This window comes from Drosophila miranda, chromosome XR, assembly GCF_003369915.1.
Source record: "Drosophila miranda strain MSH22 chromosome XR, D.miranda_PacBio2.1, whole genome shotgun sequence".
NCBI lineage: Eukaryota > Metazoa > Arthropoda > Insecta > Diptera > Drosophilidae > Drosophila > Drosophila miranda.
Genome location: NC_046674.1, coordinates 4,191,485 through 4,218,580, shown reverse-complemented (window position 1 = coordinate 4,218,580; position 27,096 = coordinate 4,191,485). Strand labels below are relative to the sequence as shown.

Genomic DNA, 27,096 nt, shown 5'->3' with positions numbered 1-27,096 from the left:
GTAAGAGTCCCGCCAACGCCTGTAGTGGCATTTCCCTAACCATAAATCGATTTCTTGCAGCATCGGCGACCGACGCAATCAAGTGCTGGGCAAACGAAAGGCCGTCAAGGATCGGGCATTCGAGCGGAAGCGTCTGCTGCAGGCCTCCAAGGACTACAACAAATTCGCCGCCGAGGCTGACGACTTGAAGGTGTGGCTGCAGGACAAGACGAAGATTGCAGGCGATGAGAACTACAGGGATCTAAGCAACCTGCCCAGGAAGCTGCAGAAGCACAAGGCCTTCGAGCGGGAGCTGCGCGCTAACGAGGGGCAGCTGCGGAACATCAACAAGGATGGGGAGGATCTCATTCAAGCGGGCAATCGTGTGCCAGAGGTGGAATTCCGTGTGGCCGACCTGAACAAGAAGTGGAAGGATCTGCTGGCGCTGTCCGAGGACAAGGGCCGGAAGTTGGAGCAGGCCGCCTCGCAGCGAGAGCACAATCGCGCCCTCGAGGATGCCAAGAAGAAGGTGGACGAACTGGATTCCGCACTCAAGAGCAAGGATGTGGGCAATGATCTGCGCAGTTGCAAGGATCTGATCAACAAGCAGCAGATCCTCGAGTCGGAGATCACCATCTGGGACCAAAAGGTGGCCGAACTTGTGTCCACGGGCGACGACATGGCCCACGAGGGCCACTTCAATGCCAAGAACATCGAAGATGAAACCAAGGAGCTGCAGCAGCGGTTCAAGGACCTGCGGGATCCCACGCAGAAGCGCCGGGACAAGCTGGAGGAGAGCCTGAACTTCCACAAATTCGTATTCGAGCTGGATGCAGAGTTCCAGTGGATCAATGACCATCTGCCTGCCGCCAAGTCGAATGAGCTCGGCCAGAACCTCCACCAGACGCAGTCGCTGTACAAGAAACACAAGAAACTGGAGGCCGAGATCAAGGGGCACCAGTCGATGATTAACAAGGCGCTGCAGGCGGGCCAGACACTGGTTGCCCAGCAGCATCCGGAGAGCGAGAATGTGGCGGCGCTGTGCAAGCAGCTGGAGGCCGCCTGGCAGGACCTGGAGCTCCACTGCAATGAGCGGTCCCGCAAGCTGGACATGTCCCTGAAGGCCCAGCAATATCTGTTCGATGCCGGGGAGATCGAGTCCTGGTTGGGTGAGCGCAACAATGCCCTGCGATCCACGGAATACGGCCGTGATCGCGACTCTGCGGCCAAGTTGCTCACCAAACACAAGACGATCGAACTGGAGTTGGACACCTATTCGGGCATCGTCACCGAAATGGGCCACAGCTGCGCCGCCATGGTGGCTGCCAATCACCCGGACAGCAAAGTGCTCACCGCCAAGCAGCAGCTGATCGAGAAGATGCTGAAGTCGCTGCACAAGCTGGCCTCCCAGCGGCAGGGACGGCTCATGGAGAGCCTCAACAAGCACGAGTACTTCCTGGAGTCGGACGAGGTGGAGCAATGGATACGGGAGCAAGAGCAGACGGCCTCCTCGGAGGACTACGGCCAGGACTTTGAGCACTTGCAGCTGCTGCAGAACAAGTTCGACGATCTGAAGCACCGCGTGGAGGTGGGAGCCGATCGTGTGGATCAGAGCGAGCTGCAGGCCAAGAAGCTCATCGACACGGAGAGTCCCTACGCCAACGAAGTGGAGAAGCGACAGGAGCGGCTACGGACATCGTGGGAGAATCTGCTGCAGCTGCTGAACCAGCGCGAGCAGAAGCTGCATGCCGCCGGCGAGATCCATCGCTTCCATCGGGACGTGGCGGAGGCCCTGTTCCGCATTCAGGACAAGAATGCCGCCCTCTCGAACGAGCTTGGCAAGGATCTGAACTCTGCCTTGGCATTGCTGAGGAAACACGAGGGTTTCGAGAACGATTTGGTGGCCCTGGAGGCACAATTGCAAGTCCTAGTCGAGGACTCGGTGCGTCTGCAGGCCAAGTATCCCTCGAATGCTGTGGCCATCGCCCAGCAGCAGGACAAAGTGGTGGCTGCCTGGAATGACCTGAAGGAACGTTCGACCGCACGCGGGGATCGCCTGGCGGCCAGCTCCGATCTGCAGACATTCCTCACGGACGTCAGGGACATTGTTTCATGGTCCTCCAACCTGCGGGCGGCCCTCCAGGCGGAGGAGCACGTCAGCGATGCTGCCGGAGCCACTGCCCTGAAGATCCAACACGATGCCATTTACGGCGAGATCGAGGCCCGGGAGGACAAGTTCCGGTATCTGAACGAGTTGAGCGATTCAATGGTGCAGACGGGACACTATGCCGCCGCCGATGTGGAGGAGAAGTGCGCCGCCATGCTGGACGAGCGACAGAAGCTGCACGCCGCCTGGAACAAGAAGAAGATCATGCTGGAGCAGAAGATCGATCTGTTCTGCTTCTTGCGCGACGCGAAGCAGATTGACAATCTGTCCAGCAGCCAGCAGGCGGCCCTCAGCAGCTCCGACTTCGGCCAGACGGTGGAGGATGTGCAGAACCAGATCAAGAAGCACGACGAGTTCGAGCGACTCATCCAGACACAGGAGGAGAAGGTGGCCCTGCTGCAGGAGCACGGAAGGAAGCTGATCGAGCAGCGGCACTACGACAGCGCCAACATCCAGACGATACTCCAGGGAGTGCTCGCCCGCCGCCAGAAGGTTAAGGATCTGTGCGCCGTGCGCCGATACAAGCTGGAGGATGCCCTGCTCTATGCAAAGTTCGTGAGGGATTGCGCCGAAGCGGAGTCCTGGATCAGCGAGAAGCAAAAGAAACTGGAGGCAGATGCCGCGAACTACGCGGAGGTCACGAACCTCGACGAGAAGATCAAGAAACTGCAGAAGCACCAGGCCTTCCAGGCCGAAGTGGCCGCCAATCAGGGCCGCATCAAGGAGATCCAGGACACGGGCGTCATTCTCTTGAGCAAACAGCACGAATCGTCGCCGGAGATCAGACTGGCCATCGAGAGGGTCCTGAATGCCTGGCAGGGACTCCTCGCGGAGTTGGATCAATGCGGCCGCGGGCTGGAGGAGGCACAGGACATCCTCGAATTCAACAACCAGCTGGACAAGATCGAGGCCTGGATCAGGGACAAGGAAATGATGGTGCAGGCCAGCGACACGGGCAGGGATCTGGAGCATTGCAATGCTCTGATGCGGAAGCTCGACGACGTCGACTCGGACATGCGAGTGGACGACCAGCGGGTGAAGCACATCAACCAGCTGGCGGACAAGCTGATCAATCAAGCCCAGCTGCCAGAGGACACGCAGAGCGTGGACAAGCGACGACGTGACTTCAACCACAATTGGCGGCAGCTCCAAGGGGCCCTGAATGCCTATCGTGCCCTTCTTGGCGGAGCCAACGAGATCCATGTGTTCAATCGCGATGTGGACGACACGGCGGAGCGCATTGCGGAAAAGTCGCTGGCCATGAGCTCGGCGGACACCGGAAGAGACCTGGCTGCCGTCGAGGCACTGATTCGCAGAGAGGAGGCCCTGGAGAGAGACATGTCTGCCGTCAAGCAGAAGATCGATCAGCACGAGACGGCAGCGCAGTTCCTCATCGGAAAGTATCCCGAACGAGGCGCCCAGCACATCGAGCGGAAGCTGGAGGAGCTCCACAAGTCGTGGGCCAATCTGCAGAGCCTTTCGGTGCGACGACAGAGTGTCCTGAACGAGGCCTACCTCGTGCACAAGTTCGTGTCGGACGTGCGCGAGCTGGAGCTGTGGGTCAACGACATGGTCAAGAAGATGAACAACGCCCAGGCCCCGTCGACCATCAACGACTGCGAGACGCAGCTGGAGCTGCACCAAGAGCGCAAGGTGGAGATCGAGGGCAGGGATCAGGCCTTTGTGGGCCTCAAGCAGCACGGCGAACAGTTGTCCGGGAAGCAGAAGCCATCCGAGAACGTCAAGAAGTATCTGCTGGTGCTGGAGGAGCTGCACCAGACGCTGCACGAGGCATGGAGCGAGAGGGCCAGGGACCTGACGGAGGCCCACCAGCTGCAGCTGTTCAAGGCGCAGGTCGAGCAAGTGGAGATGTGGCTGGCCAACAAAGAGGCCTTCCTCAACAACGACGACCTGGGCGACTCGTACACGGCGGTGGAGCGTCTCCTTAAGAAGCACGATGCCTTCGAGAAGCTACTGAACGCGGACCACGTCGATACCCTGCAGAAGTTCGCCCAAAGCATACTCGAAGGCGATCCGAAAGACGGGGACCTGATCATGGAGAAGCTCGCCTACATCCTGCGGCGCAAGCAGAAGCTGCTGGATCTGTCGGAGGAGCGAAAGCAGCGACTTCTGCAGTCCCTGCAGCTGCAGGAGTTCCTGCGGAGTCTCTACGAGATCGACCGCTGGCTGGTCCAGAAGCTCCAGGGGGCGCTGGACGAGAACTACCGCGAGCCGAGCAATCTGCAGTCCAAGATCCAGAAGCACTCCACCTTCGATGCGGAGCTGCTGAGCAACAGTCCGCGCGTGCAGTCGGTCATCAGCGAGGGGGAGCGCCTCATCAAGGGCGAGCACTTTGCCAAGGACGAGATTGCGCAGCAGGTGCAGCTCCTGGAGGGCGACTGGCTCAAGCTGAAGGCCGCCTCGCAGACCAAGAAGGAGAAGCTGCAGCAGGCCCACGAGGCCTTGGCCTTCAACAGAAGCGTCGACGAATTCAAGAACTGGATGGACGATGTGGAGCTGCAGCTCTCGAGCGAGGACTATGGCAAGGATCTGGCCACCGTCAGCAATCTGCTGAAGAAGCACGAACGCCTCGAGGCCGACGTGGCGCACCACAACGACCTGGCGGATCAGCTGAAGCTCAAGGACGAGCGCTTCTTCCAGGCGGATCACTTCCTCAAGCACGAAATCCACGAACGGGCAATGGCCAGCATCAAGCGGTACAACACGCTGCACGAACCGATTGCCATTCGTCGAGAGAACCTCGAGGACTCCCTGAGTCTGCAGCAGTTCCTGCGCGATGCCGAGGACGAGCTCCAGTGGCTGGCCGAGAAGCAGCTGGTGGCTGGGTCCCAGGACCTCGGCAGCAGTCTGCTCGCCGTGCAAGGACTCCAGAAGAAACACAACGCCCTGGAGGCGGAGCTCACCTCGCAGGAGCCGCTGATTCAGGCGCTCCTGCAGCGCGGACAGCAGATGATACGCGACAATCACTTCGCCAGCGAGGAGCTGCAGTACAAGTCGGAGCTGCTGCAGAAGCAGCTCCTCCAGCTGCGCGACCTGGCGGCCATTCGCCGCCTCAGACTCCTCGACGCCGTCGAGAGCCAGCTGTTCTATGTGGAGGCCAACGAGGCGGACGCCTGGATGCGGGAGAAGCGACCGATTCTGGCCAGCAGCGACTACGGTCGCGATGAGATCTCTGTGCAGGGACACCAGAAGAAACTGGAGGTCCTGCAGCGAGAGCTCACCTCGTTCCGTCCCTCCATCGACAAGGTGAACAAACTGGCCACGGGATTTGTGGAGCGCAATCACTTTGACAGCGCCAACATCCAGGAGAAGAACGGCCAGGTGGAGCAGCAGTACGGGGACCTCCTGCGTCTCGCCAAGGAGCGCGAACTGCGTCTCGGCGAGTGCAAGAAGCTCTTCGAGTACCTGCGCGAAACGGAGGAGCTGCACGAGTGGGTGGGCGACCAGATGGCCGTCACGGCCAGCGAGGACTACGGCGAGGACGTGGAGCACGTCGAGCAGCTGATGCTGGCCTTCGAGTCCTTTGTGTCGAACCTGAACGCGAACGAGGCGCGTGTGGAGGCCTGCCTGGACCGCGGCGACCGCCTCATCCAGGAGAACAATCCCTACCGCAACTCCATCAAGTCGAAGCGCGACGAAACGAAGCAGCTGTGGGACGAGCTCAAGGATCTGGTGAATGCCCGCCAGGATGCGCTGGCCGGGGCCAAGCAGGTGCACGTCTACGACCGCGTGGCCGATGAGACCATCACGCTGATCCAGGAGAAGGACGCCTCGCTTATTTCCGAGGACTATGGCCAGGATCTGGAGAGCATCCAGGCGCTGGGACGCAAGCATCTGGTGTTCGAATCGGAGCTTGTGGGCATCCAGGGCCAGGTCGAGTCCGTGCTGGCAGAGGCCGTGAAACTCGGCGAGATCTATCCGGACGCCAGGGAGCACATCGAAGTGAAGCGGGACGAGACGGTGGAGGCCTGGACGGACCTCAAGGATAAGACAACGGCCAGGAAGAGCAAACTCTCGCAGGCGGAGCAGCTGCAGTCGTACTTCGACGAGTACCGCGATCTGATCGCCTGGATCAACGAGATGCTGGCCAAGATCACGGCCCCCGACCTAGCGAACAGTGTGGCTGGAGCGGAGCTCCTTTTGGCCAGCACCAAGGACCACGACGCGGAGATCTGTGCCCGCGACGAGACCTTTGCCAACTTCGCGTCCAACGGACAGCAGCTGATCAAGGAGAAGCACTTCCTCGCGAACGAGGTGGAGGATAAGATCAAGGTGCTGCACTCGCGGCACGAGCTGCTGAAGCTGACACTCCGCCAGAGGCGGGACATCTACGAGCTGAACCTGGACACGCAGCTGTTCCTCAAGGATGCGGAGATCCTAGAGCAATGGATCAGCAGTCGGGAGCCGCAGCTGAAGGATGCCAAGCTCGGGGACTCGATACCCCAGGTGGAGGATCTGCTGCGACGCCACGAGGACTTTGAGAAGACAGTGGCCGCCCAGGAGGAGAAGTTCCAGGCCATCAAGCGGATCACGCTGCTGGAGCAGCTGTTCCGCAAGCAGCTGGAGCAGGAGAAGATCTCCAAGCGGCAGGAGAAGGAGCGCCAGGAGAAGGAACGCCTCGAGCAGCTCAAGCAGCGGGAACTGCAGCGCCTCGCGGACGAGCGCAGACGCGCCGAGAAGCAGCAGGAGCATCGCCCACAGCAGGAGAAGACACCCATCTTCTCCTCGCCGATGGTCACGATATCCGGCACGGCCGCAGGCGCAGGAGCAGCCAGTGGCCCCCATTCGCCGGCCGTCAGCCAGGCCACACTGCGCCCCACCTTCGGGGACGAGAACGAGCACATGGCCCTGCAGAAGAGCAGCTCCAGCGGCATGTTCGGGGATCGGCTGCGACGTGGCTCCGCGGATGCCAATGTGAAGCGAGCGGAGAGCATGAAGGTGCAGCCGAAGCAGCCCAAGCGCACGCCATCGTTTACCACCCGTCGACGCGCGCAGTCCTTCCGCAAGAACCAGAAGGGCGAGGGCTTCGACCTGCCGCCCGTCGAGATCCAAGGGGTGCTGGAGCGCAAGCACGGGCTGCAGTCGGGCGGCAAGAAGGCGCCCGTTCGCTCCTGGAAGCAGTTCCACACGGTGCTCTGCGGCCAGCTGGTGTGCTTCTTCAAGGACGAGAACGATTTCCTGCAGCAGAAGACGGCCACGGCTCCAGTGAATATTCTGGGAGCCAAATGCGAACGAGCCGATGATTACACAAAGAAGAAGTACGTGTTCCGGCTAAGGCTGCCCGACGGCTCAGAGTTCCTCTTCGAGGCGCCATCGCTGGACATCCTGAACGATTGGGTACGCAAGATATCCTTCCACGCTAGTCTGCCGCCAAATCTACAGCTCCTGAGCTACGACGAGTCTATGAAGGTAACAAAACGAGACAGGACTCGAGCCTTAAATGATTTCTAACGTGTTTTTTTCTGTGCAGCAACAATCGAGCAGCTCGCCGGACATTAAGGTTAGCAGCAGCGTGGAGTCGCCCGTGAGTTCGAGGAACTCCTCGCCGGACTCGCAGCGTCGTGCCAGCAGTGGCCAGACGCTGGATGTCACGGCCACACCGCAGATGGCCTTCCTGCAGCGACAGATGCAGCAACAGCAGCAATCGCAGCCCAGCTCCCCCACTTCCCCCACAGCCGGAGGCTTCGATCAGAAGCCGCCAATTCCACCGCGTGGCGCACCGCCAGTGGCCAGCAATCGCCAGAGCCAGGAGAATCTAGTGGTCCTGCGCAATCGCCAAAGTTCGAGCAATGGTAGGATGGGACCTTTGTGCACCTTTGGGGGTTCCAAGAGTTGAAGCTAATGATGGATTCCCCTTTTCAGATCTAACCGATGGACGCTCTGCCACCTTACCCGCGGGAATGACTGGAGTCCAGCAGCAGCAGAACGGCAGCACCAAGGACGACAGCACTGGGCTGCAGCGCAACAGCGAGGCCAGGCAATCGGGTGAGTGTCCTCCGGCCGTCGAACCATATGAATCGAGTAGAGATTCTGTGCGATCCATTTGTCTGTTTGTTCCACAACTCCACAACAACACCACACATTATTCCTCCACTCACAATTCCAAAGATAATCCGCCGCCATTGCCAACCACGATGCCACCCGTTGGGGGCCATGGCCATGGCCACCATCATCAGCATCAGCATCCCCAACATCCCCAGCATCAGCATCAGGCCCAGGTGCAGCAGCGCATCAATGCCTTCAATGCTGCGGCCAGCAGCAACCAGCAGCAGCCGGACTTCTACAGCAACAATCTGACGAGACAGCAGCAGCACCATCACATGTCGCCACAGAGGGTGCCCTCATTGGGCACGGGACGGATCGACTCGACGCGCAAGTTCATCGAAATGGAGGCGGCACAGCAGCAGCAGCAGCAGTCGCCCAATGGGAGCCCCGCCAAGCGCACCGTCAGCTACTCGAACTCCAGCAGCGGTGCGAGCAGCAATGGCAATGGCAATGGTAATGTGAAGTCCACTACGACTACGGCCACGACCACTGTCAGTAGTAGCACATCCACCTCCACGAGCAGTCGCACGGTGTGGCATCTAACGAGCTCTTCGCCCACCTCATCGACCAAATCGAAATCATCAGCCTCTGGGGAGCCGGCATCATCGTCATCATCCAACAACAACAACATCAGCAACGCCATCAGTAATCCAAGCTATATGGGTCTGCATCTCCAGAATAACAATAACGAATCAAGTGGATATGGATTTGGTGGTTAGAAGAGTCCTAACATTACTTTATAGCATGTGGAATGATGTAGCTCTTAAGAATGGAATGGTCTTTTCTCTACTTCTCTAAAAATACCTCCTCTCTCTCTCTCTCTCTGTGTTTCTGCATGCCTGTTTCTCTGTAACCCATTTATGCGGAGAAGGTACCTCCTCTTCCTCCACTGTTAAATCTGCAAAGCTGACGCGTCGATCCTATCTGCGCACGAGTTTACAAAGTATTCAGAATTGCCTATATATTGTATAATCCTCTCCTTTTTAGGCTAAGAAACGTATACCTCACTTTCTGTTACACTCCACAGCACCCCACATATGCATGCTTTCTCCTCGCCATTGAATCAGATCTCCCAGCACTCACACTCTTATGTTTATGCTTCGCAGGTTGGGGCACTACACGCTTTGAGAGCAACAGGCCCGTATCCTTGCAGCCGGACTCCATTAGCTTCTCCCGTGTGTCCGCCGAGAGCTCCAGCGAGAGCGAGGCGCAGTCCATATCCTCAGTGTCTGGGGTGAAGGGCAGCAGCGGCGGCAGCAGTAAGGGGACTAAAGAAGAACGTCGCAGTGGCATGTTCCGTATCTTTGGCCGCAAGGGCGACAAGGAGAAGGAAAAGGACAAGCGGCGATCCAGTCAAGTGCCGCCACAGTGAAAGAGGCAAAGGCAAATCGAGCGGAGGCAAAGCATTACAAACTAATCAAAACAGACCGAATTGTTTTTGTATTTTTTTTATATAAAGATAAATATATATACCCCATAATAATTTAATTTGTATCCCAAAAAAAAACACACACACCCCCAACAACACACATTGCGCCAAGGGCAGTATATCTTAAAAAAGCAGTAAAAATATGAAACGCCTTTACTAAGAGCTAAAGCGATTGAAGAACGATCGATTAAAAGTATATATATATAAAGTCAATGTTTTAATTGCATTATAAAATCTATGTGTAAGTCTTGTTCGTTGTATGATTAAATGTAATTTTCGTAAAAAAAAAGATTTAATAAATATTATACATACATATGTGTATGCAGAATATATGTGAAACAAATTCCAATGCTTATCAATTCGTTTAATCTCGATCACTAAGCGGTTAGCACTTCCAGATCCAGAGCTTAGCGGTTCAAAGACACACTGGCAATACCCTTGGTTGTCCTTGATGCCTCCAAACAATCCTGGCACGCCCTGATCTTTGATAAGGGCCGCATTAATTAAGGATATTCCCCCGATCACTGGAAGGCACTGAACACTCAGATCGTCCCACAAGTAGAGCAGAAAACTAAATATGTTTGACTGGGCATGTCGAAGTCCCAATCCAAGGATTAAGGAAAGTTTTCTAATCGCATTCGATAAATTCTACATCCATTTGTTCCCTTGCAACTATTGCCAAGCAAGCATATTGTATTATTTACCCATGCTGGTAAATATTGGTAACATATCAACGATGTCAACGATAGTCAGCGGCTAGTCCACCACTAGCTATAAGTGTCATCACCGGAACACATGGTAAATATGCATGTGGTCATCTGTCTCTCTCTCTTTCATTTCTTACACCAACACCAGCCGTTATATCTCGCTCTGGCCACAAACTGCTATGCCGCGACCCCGTCCTCTTACATTCCAGGTTAAGTTATTAAGTTATTATATATTAATTTACTTTACTTAACTCTTTCTTTCATTTCAGCAGCTCGCCCGTCCGTTGCCCAGGAATATCTCTTGCGCGGCCGCGGACAACGATATGCCCACCATCGTTTTTCAGGGGCTACACTCTTCTGGTCTTTTGGTTTCTACGAGCGTGTGGACGCTCGATGACTGCTATCCACTCCAGGCGCCTGACTGGCCGATATCGCGACCTCCAAATCTTCGGTGGGCTATATCTCAGACAAATAGCGCCAGATCGGTGAAGGACCTACTTTCCCAGGATCGCGAGAATCCAGACTGTCGGTCGATACCAAAATCTCGACTTCGAAAATGAGGCCGATTTTTGGAAAATTTAATGATGTAACCATCATGATTTTTTGCGAAAATCGTGAAAAAATGGATGTCCTTCTTCCCGATGGAAGTCGACTGGCAGGACTCTCCCGATCCCGCAGAGGCATGCGGCACCCTGATCGGTCCATAAATAGTCGAGATATAGCCAAAGAAAATATAAAGAATATGGACATTTTGGTCGCCCACAAAGGGCTACCACGAAGGGTGCATTGGCGTATTCAAGCCAATCCTACTAAGCAGGTCAGGGCAATCGAGCAGCAGGACCATCCTTCCATCCTAGAGGGAGGAGAGATGCACGAGGCGAAATCTGCGAGCTTTCTGCATGCCAGGATGGGCTACAGCTTCAAAACGCGTGAGTGAATCAGTATATACATAATTGTAGACATATTTTAAAGTATATCTTCTTTCACAGAGAACTTATGTACCCGAGGCGTTATCTCAAGCCGAGTCGTATCCGATTTCCCCCCGCCATACGGAGTCCTATCCAAGCATTAGCGAGGCGTATTCGAGACGGACCGAATCCTATCCCACCCCTTGCAAGATCCGGACCTAATAAGCCATCGTCATCGGCTTATTAAATTAAATTAAATTAAATTTGCCAAAAATCGGCCTCATTCTCGAAGTCGAGATTTTGGTGCAAATCGGCAGTCTGGGTCCTCGCGATCCTGGGAAAGTAGGTCCTTCACCGATCTGGCCCTATTTGTCTGAGATATAGCCCACCGAAGATTGGCATATCATTAAAATACTGGTTTAATCGGTAAGCTATATCTCTGCAATAAGGTAGCCGATCGGGGCGCGGCATGCCTTTCCGTGATCGGGAGAGTCCTGCCAGTCGACTTCCATCGGAAAGAAGGACATCCATTTTTTCACGATTTTCGCAAAAAATCATGATGGTGTTACATCATTAAATTTGCAAAAAATCGGCCTCATTTTCGAAGTCGAGATTTTGGTGCAAATCGACAGTCTCGATCCTCGCTATCCTGGGAAAGTAGGTCCTTCCCCGATCTGGCCCTATTTGTCTGAGATATAGCCCACCGAAGATTGGCATATGATTAAAATACTGGTTTAATCGGTAAGCTATATCTCTGCAATATGACAGCCGATCGGGGCGCGGCATGCCTTTCCGTGATCAGGAGAGTCCTGCCAGTCGACTGCCATCGGAAAGAAGGACATCCATTTTTTCACGATTTTCGCAAAAAATCAAATTTGCAAAAAATCGGCCTCATTCTCGAAGTCGAGATTTTGGTGCAAATCGGCAGTCTGGGTCCTCGCGATCCTGGGAAAGTAGGTCCTTCACCGATCTGGCCCTATTTGTCTGAGATATAGCCCACCGAAGATTGGCATATGATTAAAATACTGGTTTAATCGGTAAGCTATATCTCTGCAATAAGGTAGCCGATCGGGGCGCGGCATGCCTTTCCGTGATCGGGTGAGTCCTGCCAGTCGACTTCCATCGGAAAGAAGGACATCCATTTTTTCAAGATTTTCGCAAACAATTTGGATGTCGCGATATCTGCCAGTCAGGCGCCTGGGGTGGATAACCGTCATCGAGCGTCCACGCGCTCGTATAAACCGAAAGACCAAGAAGGTGAAGCAGCTGATAAACGATGGCGGGCACATCGGTGTCGGCGACCTGCTAAAATGAAAGGAAGAGCTAAGTAAAGTTAATGAATAAATAATAGCTTAATGACTTTACCTGACGGGTAGAGGAGGAGAATTCGTCATAGCGGTTTGTGGTCAGAGAGGGTCTGGCCAATAAGCGGGAGGAAATACAAAAATTAAAAAAGAATCAAGAAAAAATAGTCAACGGAAAAGTTCCTCGGCAGAATTGTTCCCTACCTGACATACATAGTTTTACCATGCGTTAACAAGCAAGTTCAAAAGAGCAAGAGAGATTTGCACTTCCCAACCATTGAAAAGGTGAACCCAACGGGAAATGTACGTGATTCAGAATGTTATTCGTCGAAAATTGGACCTTGGATGGTATACCATTCAGGCTGAGCCACTTTAATAGCCAGCCGCTAAGGGTGAATATGACGATATATTAATACTTGCCATGTTGGTCAGTTTAACGGACCCCGGGACTAGTATTAAAATTGGTATTGATTAGTTACTTTTAAAATGTATGTATGTCATGTACACCACATATAATATATCCATATAAACTTATATTTTCATGTCGTTGGGTTTCCTTTTCCACAGGTTTAAACATTAACTGAAATGGTTTTGCAACGGAAACAACGCGATTTTTGCTTTCGAAGTTTGTATGGGCCAGACTCATGTGCCGAGAAAAAGAGCAGCATGTCCCGCAACATGGTCAGAATTCGGCATACCCTAGGGAAAAGGATATTATAGAACTGCGGAAATATTTGTCATCCCAGGCTCTAATTAATTCAGAAACTAGTCAGAGACTGACTAAAGGTATTTCAACGATATTTTGCAATTAGTGGTCTTCTTACAGACCCCAAGAATGAGTATCAGATATACAGGATTTACAGGAAACTAATCAAATGCATAAATACGATTAAAACATATCAGTTTGAGAAAATTGTTGTACCAATTACGTTTTAAAAACAGTTTGGATATCAGGATCTTAGTAATATATCAACGAAATAGGGTAGACAAATGTCTATACCCCGGTAGATAAGCAATAGGTCTTGAAATACCAGCAACATTGACGTGATAACATTGCGACTGTTTTTTTGCTGAACTTTTTTGTTTAAACCTTGTTTTAGTCGAAATACAATAAAAGAAAGGACTAAAAACTAGCCAATCTTGTAGAAAATGTATTCATCAATAGGATAAAACTATGTGAGCAGGGCTGAGAGGTCTACCTACCTAGTAATATTCGACGGAATATCAAAAACGTGGTATATGTTCATTTCAGCTGAGAAAAATCAGCTGATTTTTTTTTACCTTTTATCGATAAAATATACCAAAATATACCAGATTATGAGTCGGAAAAAGTCTGCCCAATTTTAACTGCTGCCGGCGGTGTCGCTCTGCCAAAGAACTTTTTGTGCGTGGTGTGTACAACCGTTTACGGTATTTTGAATACTTTTCGGTATTTTTTGAGGTCAAAATTGAACCGACGATATATTTACGATATATCGGTATATTTTGTCAATTTCATCAATTTATTAAATTTCCTTTTCAACGTTATATAGAAATCCAATAAAAGCAAGTATTTAGAATAGGCCAGTCAAATAGAAAATTGATTCATCAATCGTATAAAATTATGTGGGCATGGCTAAATGGTCTATTTAACTGATAATATTCGACGGAAAATCAAAATTGAGGAATTCGTCGTATTTCTTGAATCGGTAATGGCCCGGTTGACAACAATGATTCCCGGCAACACTAATTTTCATACCCTAGGGAAAAGGAAATTATAGAATTCAGAAAATGTTTGTCATCCCAGGCTCCGTAGGTATCAGGATCGAGATAAATATATACAAGATACTAATCAAAAACATGAATATGTCTAAAACATATCAATTTGAGAAAAGGTCTTAATAAATTGCGTTTGATCTACATATAAAATTAACGAAATAGGGTATACAAAGGTCTATGCGCGCATCATGTCTTAAAATACCAGCAACATTGCGACTGTGTTTTTTGGTGAACTATTTTGTTTAAACCTTGTTTTAGTCAAAGAACAATAAAAGCAAGGACTAAAAACTAGCCAATCTTGTAGAAAATTGATTCATCAATGGCCTAAAATTATGTGGGCAGAACTAAGGGTTTTAGTTAGCCAGAATTATTCAACGGAATATAAAAATTGAACAATATGAATGACTATCGTCTTTCGTTTTTTTGTGTGGTGTGTACGGCCAACGAAATAACAGTCGCTCTTAGTTGCGTTTTGCGTCAGAAAAGTTCCGCGCGCGACGTTGAGAGGGCGTCTACGTCTGGTTTTTCTCCAAAAGCACTGGCAATAATTTTTTTTTTTAAATCGAGTGAATAATACATAGATAAAGCACGTGCAAACAGGTACTTGATAGTTAGCGACAATTCGAGTCGAAAACGTCGTCGTGTGTTCAAAAAGAGAGCCGGTGTCTGGGTCGAGGGCGAAGAGAGTGCAAAAGAGAAGAGAAAGCAAAAAAGCCGACTTGTTAATAATTAATTGCGATAAGTTAAAGCCGGCGTTGTAGAATCCGAGTGCTAGTCGTTGTGCCGTTGTTTTTTTGTGCATGTTTTGTTTTAACCAGTGCTTCAAGGAAGAGTGAAAAAACTCCGGGAAGAGTCGCTGCCCTTCGGCCATCACCTGCCCACAGCCCAAACCGGTAATTCTCTCCTCCATTGTCATTCCACGTTTTTGGCGCTCGCTTTCGTTGTTGTTGCTGCTTGTTGCATTACTGAACAACAATTGACATTGAAATAAATTACATTCGTTTTAGTGCTCAAACTAAATTTAGAGTAAAATATTTTTTATTATTGCAGTTCAATTTTTTGTCTTGTAAATTCGCACGGTTAAATGTTTTTAGAGTTTGATACATTCGTTTTTCGAACACAGAATGCGAAGATCGCAAGAACCTCGAAGACAAATCGAATTTTTTTGAAATTTTTGTGACCCGTTTGACCAAATACAATTTTTCGTGAACCCAAGATCGTTTTAGTCGAAAAACAACAACAACAACATCGGAATTTCGAGTCAAGTTCGTGGAATAACCGTTACGCTCACTCATTTCTTCTTAACACGCTCGCAGTGTGTTTGTGATTCACTCAAGTCCCCCCCATCCCCCACAAACGTATTGCTGTGATCCGGTAGGCGTGACAAGCCGTCCCTCCACCCACCACCCACCACCCCCTCGAAGTGCTGGTTTTTTTTTGTTGTAGTGTAGTGTAATCGGACGGAAAGCAGCATGTCCAGAAGCGGCGCTGCCGTGGTGAGCGCCTTCCGCCTGCTCCTGCGTCCCTCGGGTGTCAGTCGGCATCGTGGCCTGCGTTTGGGCCCTGTGACGGCCTTTGCTCTGGTAAGTAGAAGACAAAAAAAAAAAAAAATAGAATACGAAAAAGATACAGACACAAACATACCCTGCGCTCCGGGGGAGCAGCTGTTGCAGACGTCACTGGCGGGTGTATTGGAATTTATAAAAATATACTCACTGTACACGCAAAGAGATACACAAATACATATGCATGAAGATGTTCGCCTCATGCGTGCGTTGTCCACGTTCTTGTGTGTGTGCGTGTGGCATATGTTTTATTTGAAATTATTAAAATTTAACCAAGGAACCAGTCCGAAAAGACAGCAAACAAACAAGCACTTTTGTTGTTGCTTGATTTCTTTCTTTCTGTCTGTCTGTCTGTCGCTCTTCTTTCAGCATGTGCGGCCCCCTGCTCGCACTCCACTCTCTTCTTGTTTGAGTCGGACTTCAGCTGGAGTTTAACTCTCTCTCTCTCTTTCGCTCTCGCTGACTCCGTTTCGGGGCTCTCTACGAGTGAGAGTAAATGAGTTACTATGTAGTTCTGTAGCTTTGTGGCACCTGCGCGTCGTCAACTCTATCTCCATCGCCATCTCCCGCTCCCTAGACCCTGGGCAAAGGTGAAGCAAAAGAAACAGCAAACAAAACAGCTGTCAAAAATGTTTATCATTGCATTAGGGAGAATGACAGCGATGGCATGAGGCGGTGGGGCGGGGGAGGGGTGATTGTTAATTGCGGTTTTTCGCGAGAGCGAGAGAACAGTTTCCTCTCACAGCAGGTCAGGCTTGAAATTGAATAGATTGTAGAACTTCTCGTATCGAAATGAATGAATCATTCAATAATGATGCTGTCTCGGATTACAATGAGAAAGAAAGCACTGCTTATCAGCTCTCATACATACATACATACACACACACAGATCTCTGATTGTACGCGAATGAATCAGCAAAGGAAGCGTAGATACGAGAAGCAACATAGAATGCAGGAATACAAATGCTTTTCCTCTCTGTTTTACTTTTTCATGTAAAACTCGATTTGCATACAAAATGTTTAAATTCAAGCGTCGCAGAGAGGCAGCACAAGCCGGCGTGCTCTCCCTATTATGACACAGAGAGAGAGAGAGAGAGAATGGGAGAGCGGTAGGCACACGGGCAAACAGTGGAAGGGGTGGGGTGGGGGAGGTAGAGTGCAAAGATAGCGGCGCCACTCTTCGTGTCATTTCGGGGAGATTTTGTAGCGGGATTATTTACCTTTCAGCAAGTTATTTGTGCACACAGACATACACACATATATCTCTCTCTGTGTGTGTGTGCGTTCTGTCTATCTCAATTTGCATTGCTGTCTTTTTGCTCTCTTTTCGGCTGATTAAAGTCAACAAAAGCAACAACAGAAGCAGCATTGATTGCGAAGAGCACACAAAAAACACTCGCACTCGCGTATTTGAATAAAAAGTTTCGTCAACCTCCCGACACGGCTTTTGGCCTTTGGACCCTCGAGCGCCTTTCCGCCTCCCCACTGATACATTGAGGAGGATATTCAGATTAAAGATTGGATGGGATCTCATATTTATTACCGCCTCCCTTTCGAAGTAATCTTTTGCTTGAGTGATGTTTTTTCTTTATAGTTTTCATTCTTTAAGCTCGAATCTCGGAAGTTTTCCCGGCCACAGGAAGATGGCTTCATCTTTAAAGTTTCGCCGAGTCCTTCCTCTTTGCTCTGTCGAAAAACTTTTATTGGCGCCATTCTGTCTGCCACACAATACTCATACACGGCGGAATGTGTGTGTGTGTTTGCAACATCTCTCTTTCTCGCTATGCTCTCCACTCTTTCGCTGTCTGTCTGTCTCTCTGCCTCTCTGTCTCCCAATTCGACAGACACTTCCCTTTTCAATGGGTTTTTTGGCTTGCGCTCGGATTTTGGATTTGTTGTCCATTTGTTTGTGCCTTTGTTCCGGCCATACATACATATATTCGTGTTCCTGATGGGCGCTGGGGCGTGGCTGTTGCTACATATGTGATCAACCCCCCCCCCCCCCCCCTACCCCCCGCTCTCTTTCTCTCTCGATAAACAATTATTTTTGGCCCTGGGAACAAAGGATGGCGTAGCAATCAATTGATATTTGATTAAATATACGAATTCGAGTGCAATGATTCAGGATTTGGAAGTCGGCTTTATATCTGTCCGTGTGTGTGTGTGTGTGTGTGTGGAAAAACGAATAAACTAAATGAAATTTATGCAAATGGAAATACATCCTGCACTCGTATGAATGGAAATGTGCCACACTGCCACACTGCCACACTGCCACTGTGCGGCCAAAGGTCAGGCTTTAAGCGGGAGATTATGCCCCGAGTACATCCATGATATGTGTCCACAGGTCACTTTTTCCCCGTCGCCACTCATTAAATCAGGCTTAGTGGGTGATACTTAAAATTCCCCGCTTGGTCTGCCCCACCCCCCCCGCCTCTGCTAAGCTGAAGAGCTCTCTCCGCCGCTTAAGCACTCTATTAAAATCATTTTCTAGCCACTTGTCACCGAGGAAAAGCCAAAGTTTGTTCAAGAATTAGTTGGATTGTGGCAAAAAAGGCTTTTCCTATCTGTCGCCCAGCGCCTTGACTTTTGCTAATCTACAACTGCCACGAGTGCTATCAAATATTGTTTGATCAACAAATTCCCACCACCCCCCGCCCACCATCGGGTGGGCCACCACATGGCAGGGAATACACGACTTAAGCCCTGGCAAAGCCGCAGCAAATCTGCATATAATGGTAAGGGATTTTGCACCCCCACACCACCCCCCAACCGTCTTGGGGGATTTGCCAACTTGTGCACGTTTTTGCACATTTATCAGCGGCTACGAAATCTTTTGCGCCCAAAACCGAAAAGTAGAATTTGCATATGGCAGAAGGGATATTCCCTTCCCTTTCCGTAGAGTGCAAGATTATATGCGTAATTAATGCTATCGCATGCAGGATGCCATCGCACGATGAGGGGCTAATTGGGCCCGCCAGCCCTGGAGGCTGGCCCAGCGAGGACCTCATTAGGGCCCTTGTCGACGGCATCGGCGGAAAACTTCAAGTTATGCCCGTGGAGGAGGGGCATCTACTAGAGGGGGCATCTACCAGAGGGGGCATCTACTAGAGGGGGCATCTACGCATGAGTATCTGTGTATCCTCTGGCCATAACAGTTTTGCAAGTACTTGCCATCGCAAAGCGGAGAGCCGAGGGAGCGAAGGACATTACAAGTATCTATACAACTATTATGGCTGCTTATCTGGCACTCTCATATATACATATACATATGTATTAAATACGCGTATGTATGTATGTGTATACCGTTTAGTGAAGTTGGCTCTTGCGTGTTATGGCCCTGCACTTGACTTTGGCTTTAAGTCGACTGCCACCCACTACCACCCCACTCGCCCATTGAATGCCACACGCTTTGATGTTTATCTAATGACTATTGGCTGGCAGCCACCGCAACCATGCCACTTGCTGCACGTGTATCTATTATATAGAAAGACACGCTCTACCCCAGCCCCCAACCCTACCCCCTACCGCCACCCCTCTCTTTCTCTAATCTACATATTTAAGCATTAGCTACTTCCCTCTACCCCTACCCCTCTCCCCCTTTAACACGGAAATTTATTCATTCTTTATCAATGTTTTTTTTCTGATTTTTTGTTGTTTTTTTTTCTGCCGCCCAAAGCACTTAAACTGCCACAGCGATACCACACTCTTATCAAAGGGAAACTATATATATATATATATATATTTACCCCCCCTTCCCCACTTCCCCCATCCACTGATAAATTACTGAATATTCTGCACATAAATAAATTGCTTGTTAAATCACAATTCAATTTAAGATTTCTCAAGTGCTGCCGCAGTTGAAAGATGAGATACATCCACGATTTTCACCGGAATACTAGTGTGGGGGGGGGGGGGGGGGCAGCACTTGTATTCCTGCAATGATTTGAAGTCCATATATTGGGCATTATCTTGGCATAATCCCCACCACAAACAGACAAGTACAAAGTGCGGGTTTCGAGTGGCAAATATTTGGGGCCAGGTCGGAGCAGGACACCAATCTTTGAATAAATTTCGGGTGGGGGTGGAGGGGGGACAATTTAAGGGCTAAACAAAAGGGACAGCGAGCGAGGGAGCGAGCGAGGCCCGAGAACCGCATAAAAGGTTCCATTATTAATTCAGGCCATGTCTAAGGTACGGCACTCCTCTCGTGGCATGCACCCCACTCCGGCTGCTCCTTCCACTGCTGCTGTTTGCCCCACAGCTGGCGAATATTCCTGCTATTATATGCAAATTTCTGGCACCCTCCCTACAAGCGGCAGGCGGCGGGCGGCACTAGCTTGTGCCACACAGAAAATGAGCAACATAAATTCTGTCTCTGGTTTTTCCCAGGAGAGGGTTTGCTTAATATCCACTTAAGTCTGTCATACGAATGGGGATACGTTAAAGGATGTGGATGCCACAAATGCCACAAATGCCACGGATGCCACGGATCTGTGGTGCATATAAATATTTCTGTGGACAAATACTGTATCTTTAAAGAATAATTGCAACAGTTTTTCACACACACACAGACACACAGATTCCACTGATTGAAACGATTGACATTTTCCTAATTTTTTGTTGGGACATATTTCAAAAAAATATTCCACTCCATTTGCAAGTCCATGAATTCCATTAAACATTCCATCGCCGTGTGTTTTCCTTTGTGCCTTTTTTGAAGCATAAAAAAAAGTGCCTGTCGCCTGGCGTGGCCTTTAGGCCATGTCCCCTTGGCCTTTTCGCTGATAAGCATTGGGCCGTGTCGCCGCAATTCTGTGTCCTCTTTCTTTTGTCGCTGGAATTTATTTTATCGCTTTTTGTGAGTGTTAATTATATTTATATTAAAATTAAAATTGCTCATGCATATGGCCAAGAGGCCACAGCCACAACGTGTGGCAGAGCAGAGCAGGGCAGGGCATGGGGCCAAGGGGGTCGTCCCATTTCAAGATGCTGACAGCTGGATTTTCCTGCCAGCCAAAAGGCAAAAGGCGTGTTTTCCTTTCTTGGGAAAGGGGGCAAGGGTTTATTCCCTTTTTTTTTTGTTTCCGACAGGGAAGCCTCGTCTGGAAATTCTGGCGAGTATTCTGCTCATTAAAGCCGACCGAGCTTGCCCATTTTTCTAGGCAATCTCCTGGCCGTTCCTTGGTCCTTCCCCCTCTTTTCTTTGAGCCAATGAGCCATTATTTTGAGTGAGTAATGCAATTACTGTCTGGGGTTTGGTTCTATGCCCACACACAGGCCACAGTGCTGGCAGGGCCCTCCCCATTGAAGCGCTTGAATCGGTTGAGGCTTTTAGTGGCCGCACGAACCACTTAGCCGGCGGGCAGGTGCCACACAGAATCTCTCTCTCTCTCTCCCGATGTGTGCCCCCTGGGGCATCTCTCTTTTTCAATTACAATTAAACCATTAATTAATGGAATTTCTTTTACTCTTTTACGTCTTTCCGCTGCTCCTCCGTAATTCTCTAATGGAATCAATGCCAAGCAAATATCATATATTTTCACGCCTCATACGGCCTTGCCATTATCAAAATTGGCCTAGGCGGAAAATGCTCGAATATTACGCATACGCCATGCAGGCCCGGCCACAGCCGACCCCTCAAGACGGAGTCGACAAACAATTCCCACAGCAGGCATTTAAACAGAAGTAAAACATTTATAAATGGTGCCATAAAACCCACACACTTTTTTGGGCGGGGGGAGGGGAGGCCCGGAAAAGGCCTAAAACAGGCGGACATTCCGTTGCTCTCTGTGGAGGGGGGTGGATAGAGGAGGATGAGCAGCCTTCGTACGTGTATCTATGTATCTATGTATCTATGCATTCAGGTCGAAACTCCTGTCTATCTTCTTGGCCATTTAGTCAATATCTTTGCCTCCCCTCTCCCTCGCTCTCTTGGAATTTACTTATCGCCAAAGTTCTATCAAAATATGATAAAACCGACAAACGAAAAACGACAAATTGTGGCAGCTCTTTTCTCATGTGAAAAATCTATCTCGTTCCATTTATTTTCGGCTTTTGTGCCTGTGTATGCGTGCGTGTGTGTATCTGTCAATATACACGCTCGCAGCACATACTAATTTTAGTCCATCGTCTGGTCTGGCTTCTGCCTTCTGCCTCTTTCTGTTGCTTTTATCTAGTTTTTCGCTCTCCTTGCGAATGTCGGATGATTTCTGATAGTCTCTGGACTGTCTCCCTGTCTCCCTCTCTCTCTCTCTCTATTATAGCATATTCCTCCTTCTTCCGCGGGCGGCAGTACGGATTTTGGCCAAGAAATGCCCGAATTCTGGAGATCTGTACAGACAGTTTCGGTTGTTCCTTGCTTGGCGATCGATCTGCAGGGCACAGGTTCTCCCAAGGTTCTTCGATGTGTTTTTTTCGCACAACTAAATATTTACTTTGCGCAGCAGAAATGTCTGCGTGTTTCTGGCATTTCAATTTACTGTGAAAATCAAGAGGAAAACCCAGAAACCACACAAAAAAGTATACAGAATTTTCCCACCGACTGCCCGACTGCCCGACTGCCCGACTGCCGGCTGCCGGGGCATGTGGCTAATTTATTAGTTCTGTTTTCCTGCGCCACACCGCTTTTCTCTTGGCTTTCTTTTGGTTTTTCCTTTTCTCATATATTTATAGACAATCTGCGAGATTATTGACGTGTCTTGAGATCTGTTTTCAGGCTATATTTCATATTTTTTCCAACGCTTTTCCCTCGCTCGAAGGAGGATGGATGTTCTCTCGTCCTTGCTTTTCCATCGCTTCGGTTTATTGTTTCTGGAATTCGCTTTAGTTTTACGAGCTCTGTGCTCTAGAGAGGCTTTTCCTCAAAAGTATTTTGTTTGTTGACAAATGGATTCATTATTCCATTTGCTCCTTTGCCCAGCGAGGCGCTCATGCAGTCCCCAACGTCCCCCCCCCCCCCCCCCCCCCCCTCCCTCCCCCCACTTGACACGCGACTTTGTCAAAGAAAAGGAAGAACAAAGGAGGAGCCAGGCAGGCAGGGCTTCTGTTTGGGACTCTCTTTGTTGCAGGCTCTTGTGTCCTGTTTCCTGTCTCCCGTTTCCCATTTCCCATTTCCCATTAAATGCAGCTGCTAAATGCCTCTAAATATTTAGTTTTTGTTTCGAATGAAAGTTGCAAACAAAGTTTTTGTCTCAATTTTATGCAAATTTCACTTTCAATTAAATTCGGGCTCGTAGATTTTCAGACGAAATAGATTTGAGGAACAGCCGGAAGACAGTGTGACATTTCCATGGAAGCCTTGTGTGTGTCCCTCTGTCTGTGTTTATTGTTATGGCCTGGCCTAAAGCCTCATCCTCCCCCCCCCCCCCCCACTCGCATTACGAGTGCCTTTTGTGATGTCAGCTTCTTCCTTGTTTGTTCTATGAGGATTCCCCCTGTTCCATTAAGAGGCAATTGCTGCCACATGTCCCGCAGACAGCCACTGTCGCTGCCAAATTCTTTTTGAGGGGGCCAAAGCTGCCCCAAACACACAAATTAGCTGGAAATGATTTGAACCTAGAAATGCGGCGCTGTCCCTGCCACACTACTTGCCACAAACACAGGGAAAAGCAGGTGTAATTTATGAAAATACATTTCCCCAACCCCCACTCCCCTCTCCCCACTCCCCGTGGCAGAAGACGCAGAAAAGCTGAGCTGGCCCGAAGGTTATCCTCCCGCAGGAAGCGGCGGCTGCGATTTCAATTTATTTGGACAATCATAAAAACTTTTGAGGCCGTGTGGCAGGCCGTGTGGCAGGCATGCCTCACCCGCTGTCGGAGCTTGTTAAATTCATGGCCCGCCTAATGTTTCATTTGGGCTGCCTTTTGGGGAGGTTGGGGGGGGGCAACTTTTGAGCATTTTTGATGCTCCACCGACAGACGAGACGAGAGGGCGAGGGGGGGATCATAACTTTCCTGCCGTTTTCCCAGGGAAATTCTCCGTGGAAACTCGATTTGTGGCAGTGCTTCTCCCGCAGGGATTTGTGTTTGTCTGTGGTGTGGTGGGGGGGTGCTGGGGGCACTGGGGGGAGGGTAAACTTTATTTTATTCGCCGTTTGTGCAACTGTTTTCCCATTCTGTGGTGTCCGCCATTCTGGCGGATGGACAGGCGGACAAAAAATCAGAAAAGTTTTTGCTGTCCCCCCAAAATCAGTGATCCTTGTGGCGGCAGGGGGGAGGTGGGGGTGATGGCATGCTATTTAAATTTCAATTACTCCCTGGATACAATTTGATATTTCTTCAGTTCTTTGAGGGGCTACGGCGTGGGGCGTGGGGCGTGGGGCGTGGCGGGGCCATTTCCAATTGCCATTTGAATTATTGAAACGCTTGATTGGAGGAGGCCCTGAGCTTGAGCGTGAAATCCAATCAGAGAAAATGTTACAGCCCACATGTGGCGGTGGGGCAGGGTTTTCTACGGGGGGGTAGATGTGGCAGGGTGGCGGAGGGTGCCAGTCTAAAGAACTTGCAATATGCCCACCTGTATATACATTTGTTCTCCTGCATGTATCTATGTGTATGTTTGTGGCAAGAGGCCACGGATGGCACACAGATACAGACACAGCCACAGCCACAGCCACATTGACGGCTGCCGCCCAAAATTATGCAATGAATTTCTAAACATGAATTTCAAAAACATCATCTGAAGGTAACACAAGGGTCGCAGGGCACGCCGGTGGAGGGAATATATTTTGAGAATCCAAGGGACTTTTTCAGGGGAGATGCCAGATTTGCCCATTTCCATGGTTTCCTTTTTGGGACTTCCCCCAAAAGGTTTTTAGGGAAAGAAATTTAAATATAAAAATAATAAAAAAATTTAAATATACAAAAAATCAAAATACAATCCAAATTATAAAAAGAAAAAAAAACGTTCATTAAATTTATTAATTTTTTTTTTTAATAAAAAACAATTAAATTAAAAAAATATTTTATTAAATAAAATTCTGCATAAGTGCAAGAATTCTACCTGTATTTTAGATCTCAAGCAACATTTTCAATTGATATTTTCAATTCATATAATCCAATCTCCGAATCTCCCGGGGAATTCGTGGTACGGAAAATTCTTAATATTCGTAATATAGAATTTATTCTTATAGAGAAAACTTTGTGGCACAAAAGATCGTCACAAAGAAGTGCCACTGTAGCAGATTTCTGCCCATCGTTCCATGATGTTTCCATCAAGCTTTCCACGAATTAATCCATCAATTAAATGTTGATCCTTGAGAAAAGTTTGGAAATTAAGTAATCTCTGGTTTAAAGTGTTTCCCTTTAGTTTTTGGTAAATTAATCGGTAAATTGGGGTCATCCTCAATATATATCCGATTTCAATCACTTTCGATGCCAGAAAATGGCAAAAACGAAGAGTTGGGATTTTTTGTGTGTGTTTTTTTTGAAGTAATTCCAATCAATAAATTGGCTTCATGCGAAAGTTGAGTGTGTGTGGAGCCTGGTCGGGATTACCCTTACGACCGTGGCAGCAGGTCCGGCCTGCAGGCTCCAGGCTCCAGCCACAGCCTCCTCCTCTGTTTCGGGGCTGGGGCGGCGGCCTGACAGTGTAAACAGTTACATTTTCGATTTCCTTTTTTCCCCATTTCGAGTTTCGAGTTTTTCCCAGGTGTTTGTGGGGGGGGGGGGGCCAGCAGGAACATAAAAAAAAGGTTCTTGAAGAAAATTGACGTGGAAAAAGTCTCGGCAGAGAAACAGAGAGACAAGAGCGCATGCCATGCCACCAACAATAACTGTATTTACGCTTTGGAGTTTCTCCGCTTCTCCCCCCCCTTTTCACCGCCTGCCGCTCCTCGTTGGCCCTCGTTATGTGAAGCACGTGATTTCACTTGGGAGCATTTTAACTTAATTAGGAAACAGGTCCTGAAACGCGCTGAAACATGCAACGAAATGTTGCCATCAACAGCAGGAGGTGGGTGACACTCCTAAAGGGGGGGGGCAAAGGGGGGGGGCCGCTATCTGCAAGGATGTGCCACACAACTGATGGGCGGTTTATAAATTTCCCTCAAGGCTTTCGCCTTTTTGTTGTATTTTTGTGAATCTTTGGCGCCGCATTTAAGCCACAATCAATATTGCGGAATGATTTCGGTTTCGGTTTCGTTTTGTGTTTTATTAAATGTTAATCCTTTTCCTTTTTCCCATCGTTTGCAGCACTTGCGGCCTTGCGGCGGCCATGAGCTGCAGCAACACAGAACTTTCGCTGCCACAACGGAGGACGATGACAAACATAAAACGCCACTGGAAACGGGAGGTGAGTGGAGTCTGTGGCAAGGGATATACTTTTTGAGGGGCGGGGATCAATGAGGAGATCAATCATTTTGCACTTGCCCGACCTGTCGCAGGTTCCATGGGGCATCAAGATGGGCAAACCCCCGAGCAGGAAGGGGAACAGGGGCAGGAGAACAGCCACGACAGGGACAGGGCATCGGAAGAGTCCGAAGAAGCCAAGAAATCGCTGGAGCAAGCCCAAGTTTCAGAGGAAGACCACCCGAAGCCCAAGCGCAGGGAAATTCAAGAATATCCATATCCCATATTGTTAGATCGTGGCCCAAGGGGCAGCAGATCCAAAGACAAGTCGAAGAAAGACACTCCAGAAACCTCTAGAAACAGAATGGAGATTCAAAGTCAGATTTTGGATCTGATCGAAAGGGAAAGAAGTGAGTTTTTGCCACGTCGTACGTCCTAAATTCTATCTCCAAACCCCTTTTAAAAAAGCCAAATTTGAACCAAGGCCTATGAAGAAGAACCAAAAATACAGAAGCAAATGCGTGGCCCCTGAAAGTGGGAGTGGCAAAGAAAGGAGTTCTGAAGGTAAGCCATAAAACTGAGGGAAAAAATGTAGATCCAAAGCAGCGGCCAGGGCTGGCAATGGGATAATATATTATAGAAATTATAGAAAATTCTGGTACTACTCATTTCCAATTTTAAAGAAATTTTGAAGACCCCAAAAGACCTGGAAAAGAGCTGGAAATGGGGAGGAGCTCTACATTTTGTGTTGCCTACTTTTGGGCTGTGGATTTTAAGAGATTTCCTTTGCACCCTTACCAGCCCTAATGGAAATCCACAAAAATTAGTACAGTCGTGCTGCCTTATAGCTTATCTTAAGGGGAATTCGTTACACAGAAAATTCGTAGTCTGGAATTTATTTTACAGGCAAGGGGGCACCCCCCTCGT

The 27,096-nt window shown here is 49.5% G+C and overlaps 3 protein-coding genes and 1 long non-coding RNA gene across 12 annotated transcripts in view; 3 read left to right on the top strand and 1 right to left on the bottom strand.

Moving 5' to 3' along the window:
- LOC108151434 (spectrin beta chain, non-erythrocytic 5) overlaps nt 1-9,920 on the top strand; it is a 35,577-nt gene extending 25,657 nt beyond the window's left edge. For 3 of the 7 annotated variants that reach the window (XM_017280033.2, XM_033387801.1, XM_017280031.2), the window contains 5 exons: nt 61-7,576; nt 7,638-7,959; nt 8,030-8,152; nt 8,276-8,926; nt 9,319-9,920. In XM_017280033.2, the coding sequence (XP_017135522.1) occupies nt 61-7,576; nt 7,638-7,959; nt 8,030-8,152; nt 8,276-8,926; nt 9,319-9,584 (8,878 nt within the window). In that variant the 3' untranslated portion in view covers nt 9,585-9,920. Of the gene's footprint in view, nt 1-60; nt 7,577-7,637; nt 7,960-8,029; nt 8,153-8,275; nt 8,927-9,083; nt 9,156-9,318 lie in introns of all 7 variants that reach the window. The other 4 variants (XM_033387802.1, XM_017280034.2, XM_017280032.2 and 1 more) reach the window with 4 other exon arrangements.
- Nucleotides 9,921-10,953: 1,033 nt separating this feature from the next.
- On the top strand, nt 10,954-11,487 carry LOC108150885. The gene is made up of 2 exons (XM_017279194.2): nt 10,954-11,277; nt 11,338-11,487. Exons 1-2 carry the CDS (start codon nt 10,971-10,973, stop codon nt 11,418-11,420), a joined length of 390 nt encoding a protein of 129 aa, XP_017134683.2. The 5' UTR covers nt 10,954-10,970; the 3' UTR covers nt 11,421-11,487.
- A 3,931-nt stretch (nt 11,488-15,418) lies between these two features.
- Nucleotides 15,419-16,215, bottom strand: LOC117186824. Its single transcript, XR_004471708.1, has 2 exons — nt 15,963-16,215; nt 15,419-15,898 (listed from the first exon to the last, which is right to left on the bottom strand). It is a non-coding gene; the product is annotated as an uncharacterized LOC117186824 (long non-coding RNA).
- LOC108151697 (calcium uniporter protein, mitochondrial) overlaps nt 15,771-27,096 on the top strand; it is a 42,534-nt gene continuing 31,208 nt past the window's right edge. For 2 of the 3 annotated variants that reach the window (XM_033388114.1, XM_033388113.1), the window contains exons 1-2: nt 15,771-15,901; nt 26,074-26,173. In XM_033388114.1, coding sequence (XP_033244005.1) covers nt 15,791-15,901; nt 26,074-26,173 — 211 coding nt within the window. In that variant the 5' untranslated portion in view covers nt 15,771-15,790. Of the gene's footprint in view, nt 15,902-26,073; nt 26,174-26,264; nt 26,580-26,637; nt 26,734-27,096 lie in introns of all 3 variants that reach the window. The other variant, XM_033388112.1, reaches the window with a different exon arrangement.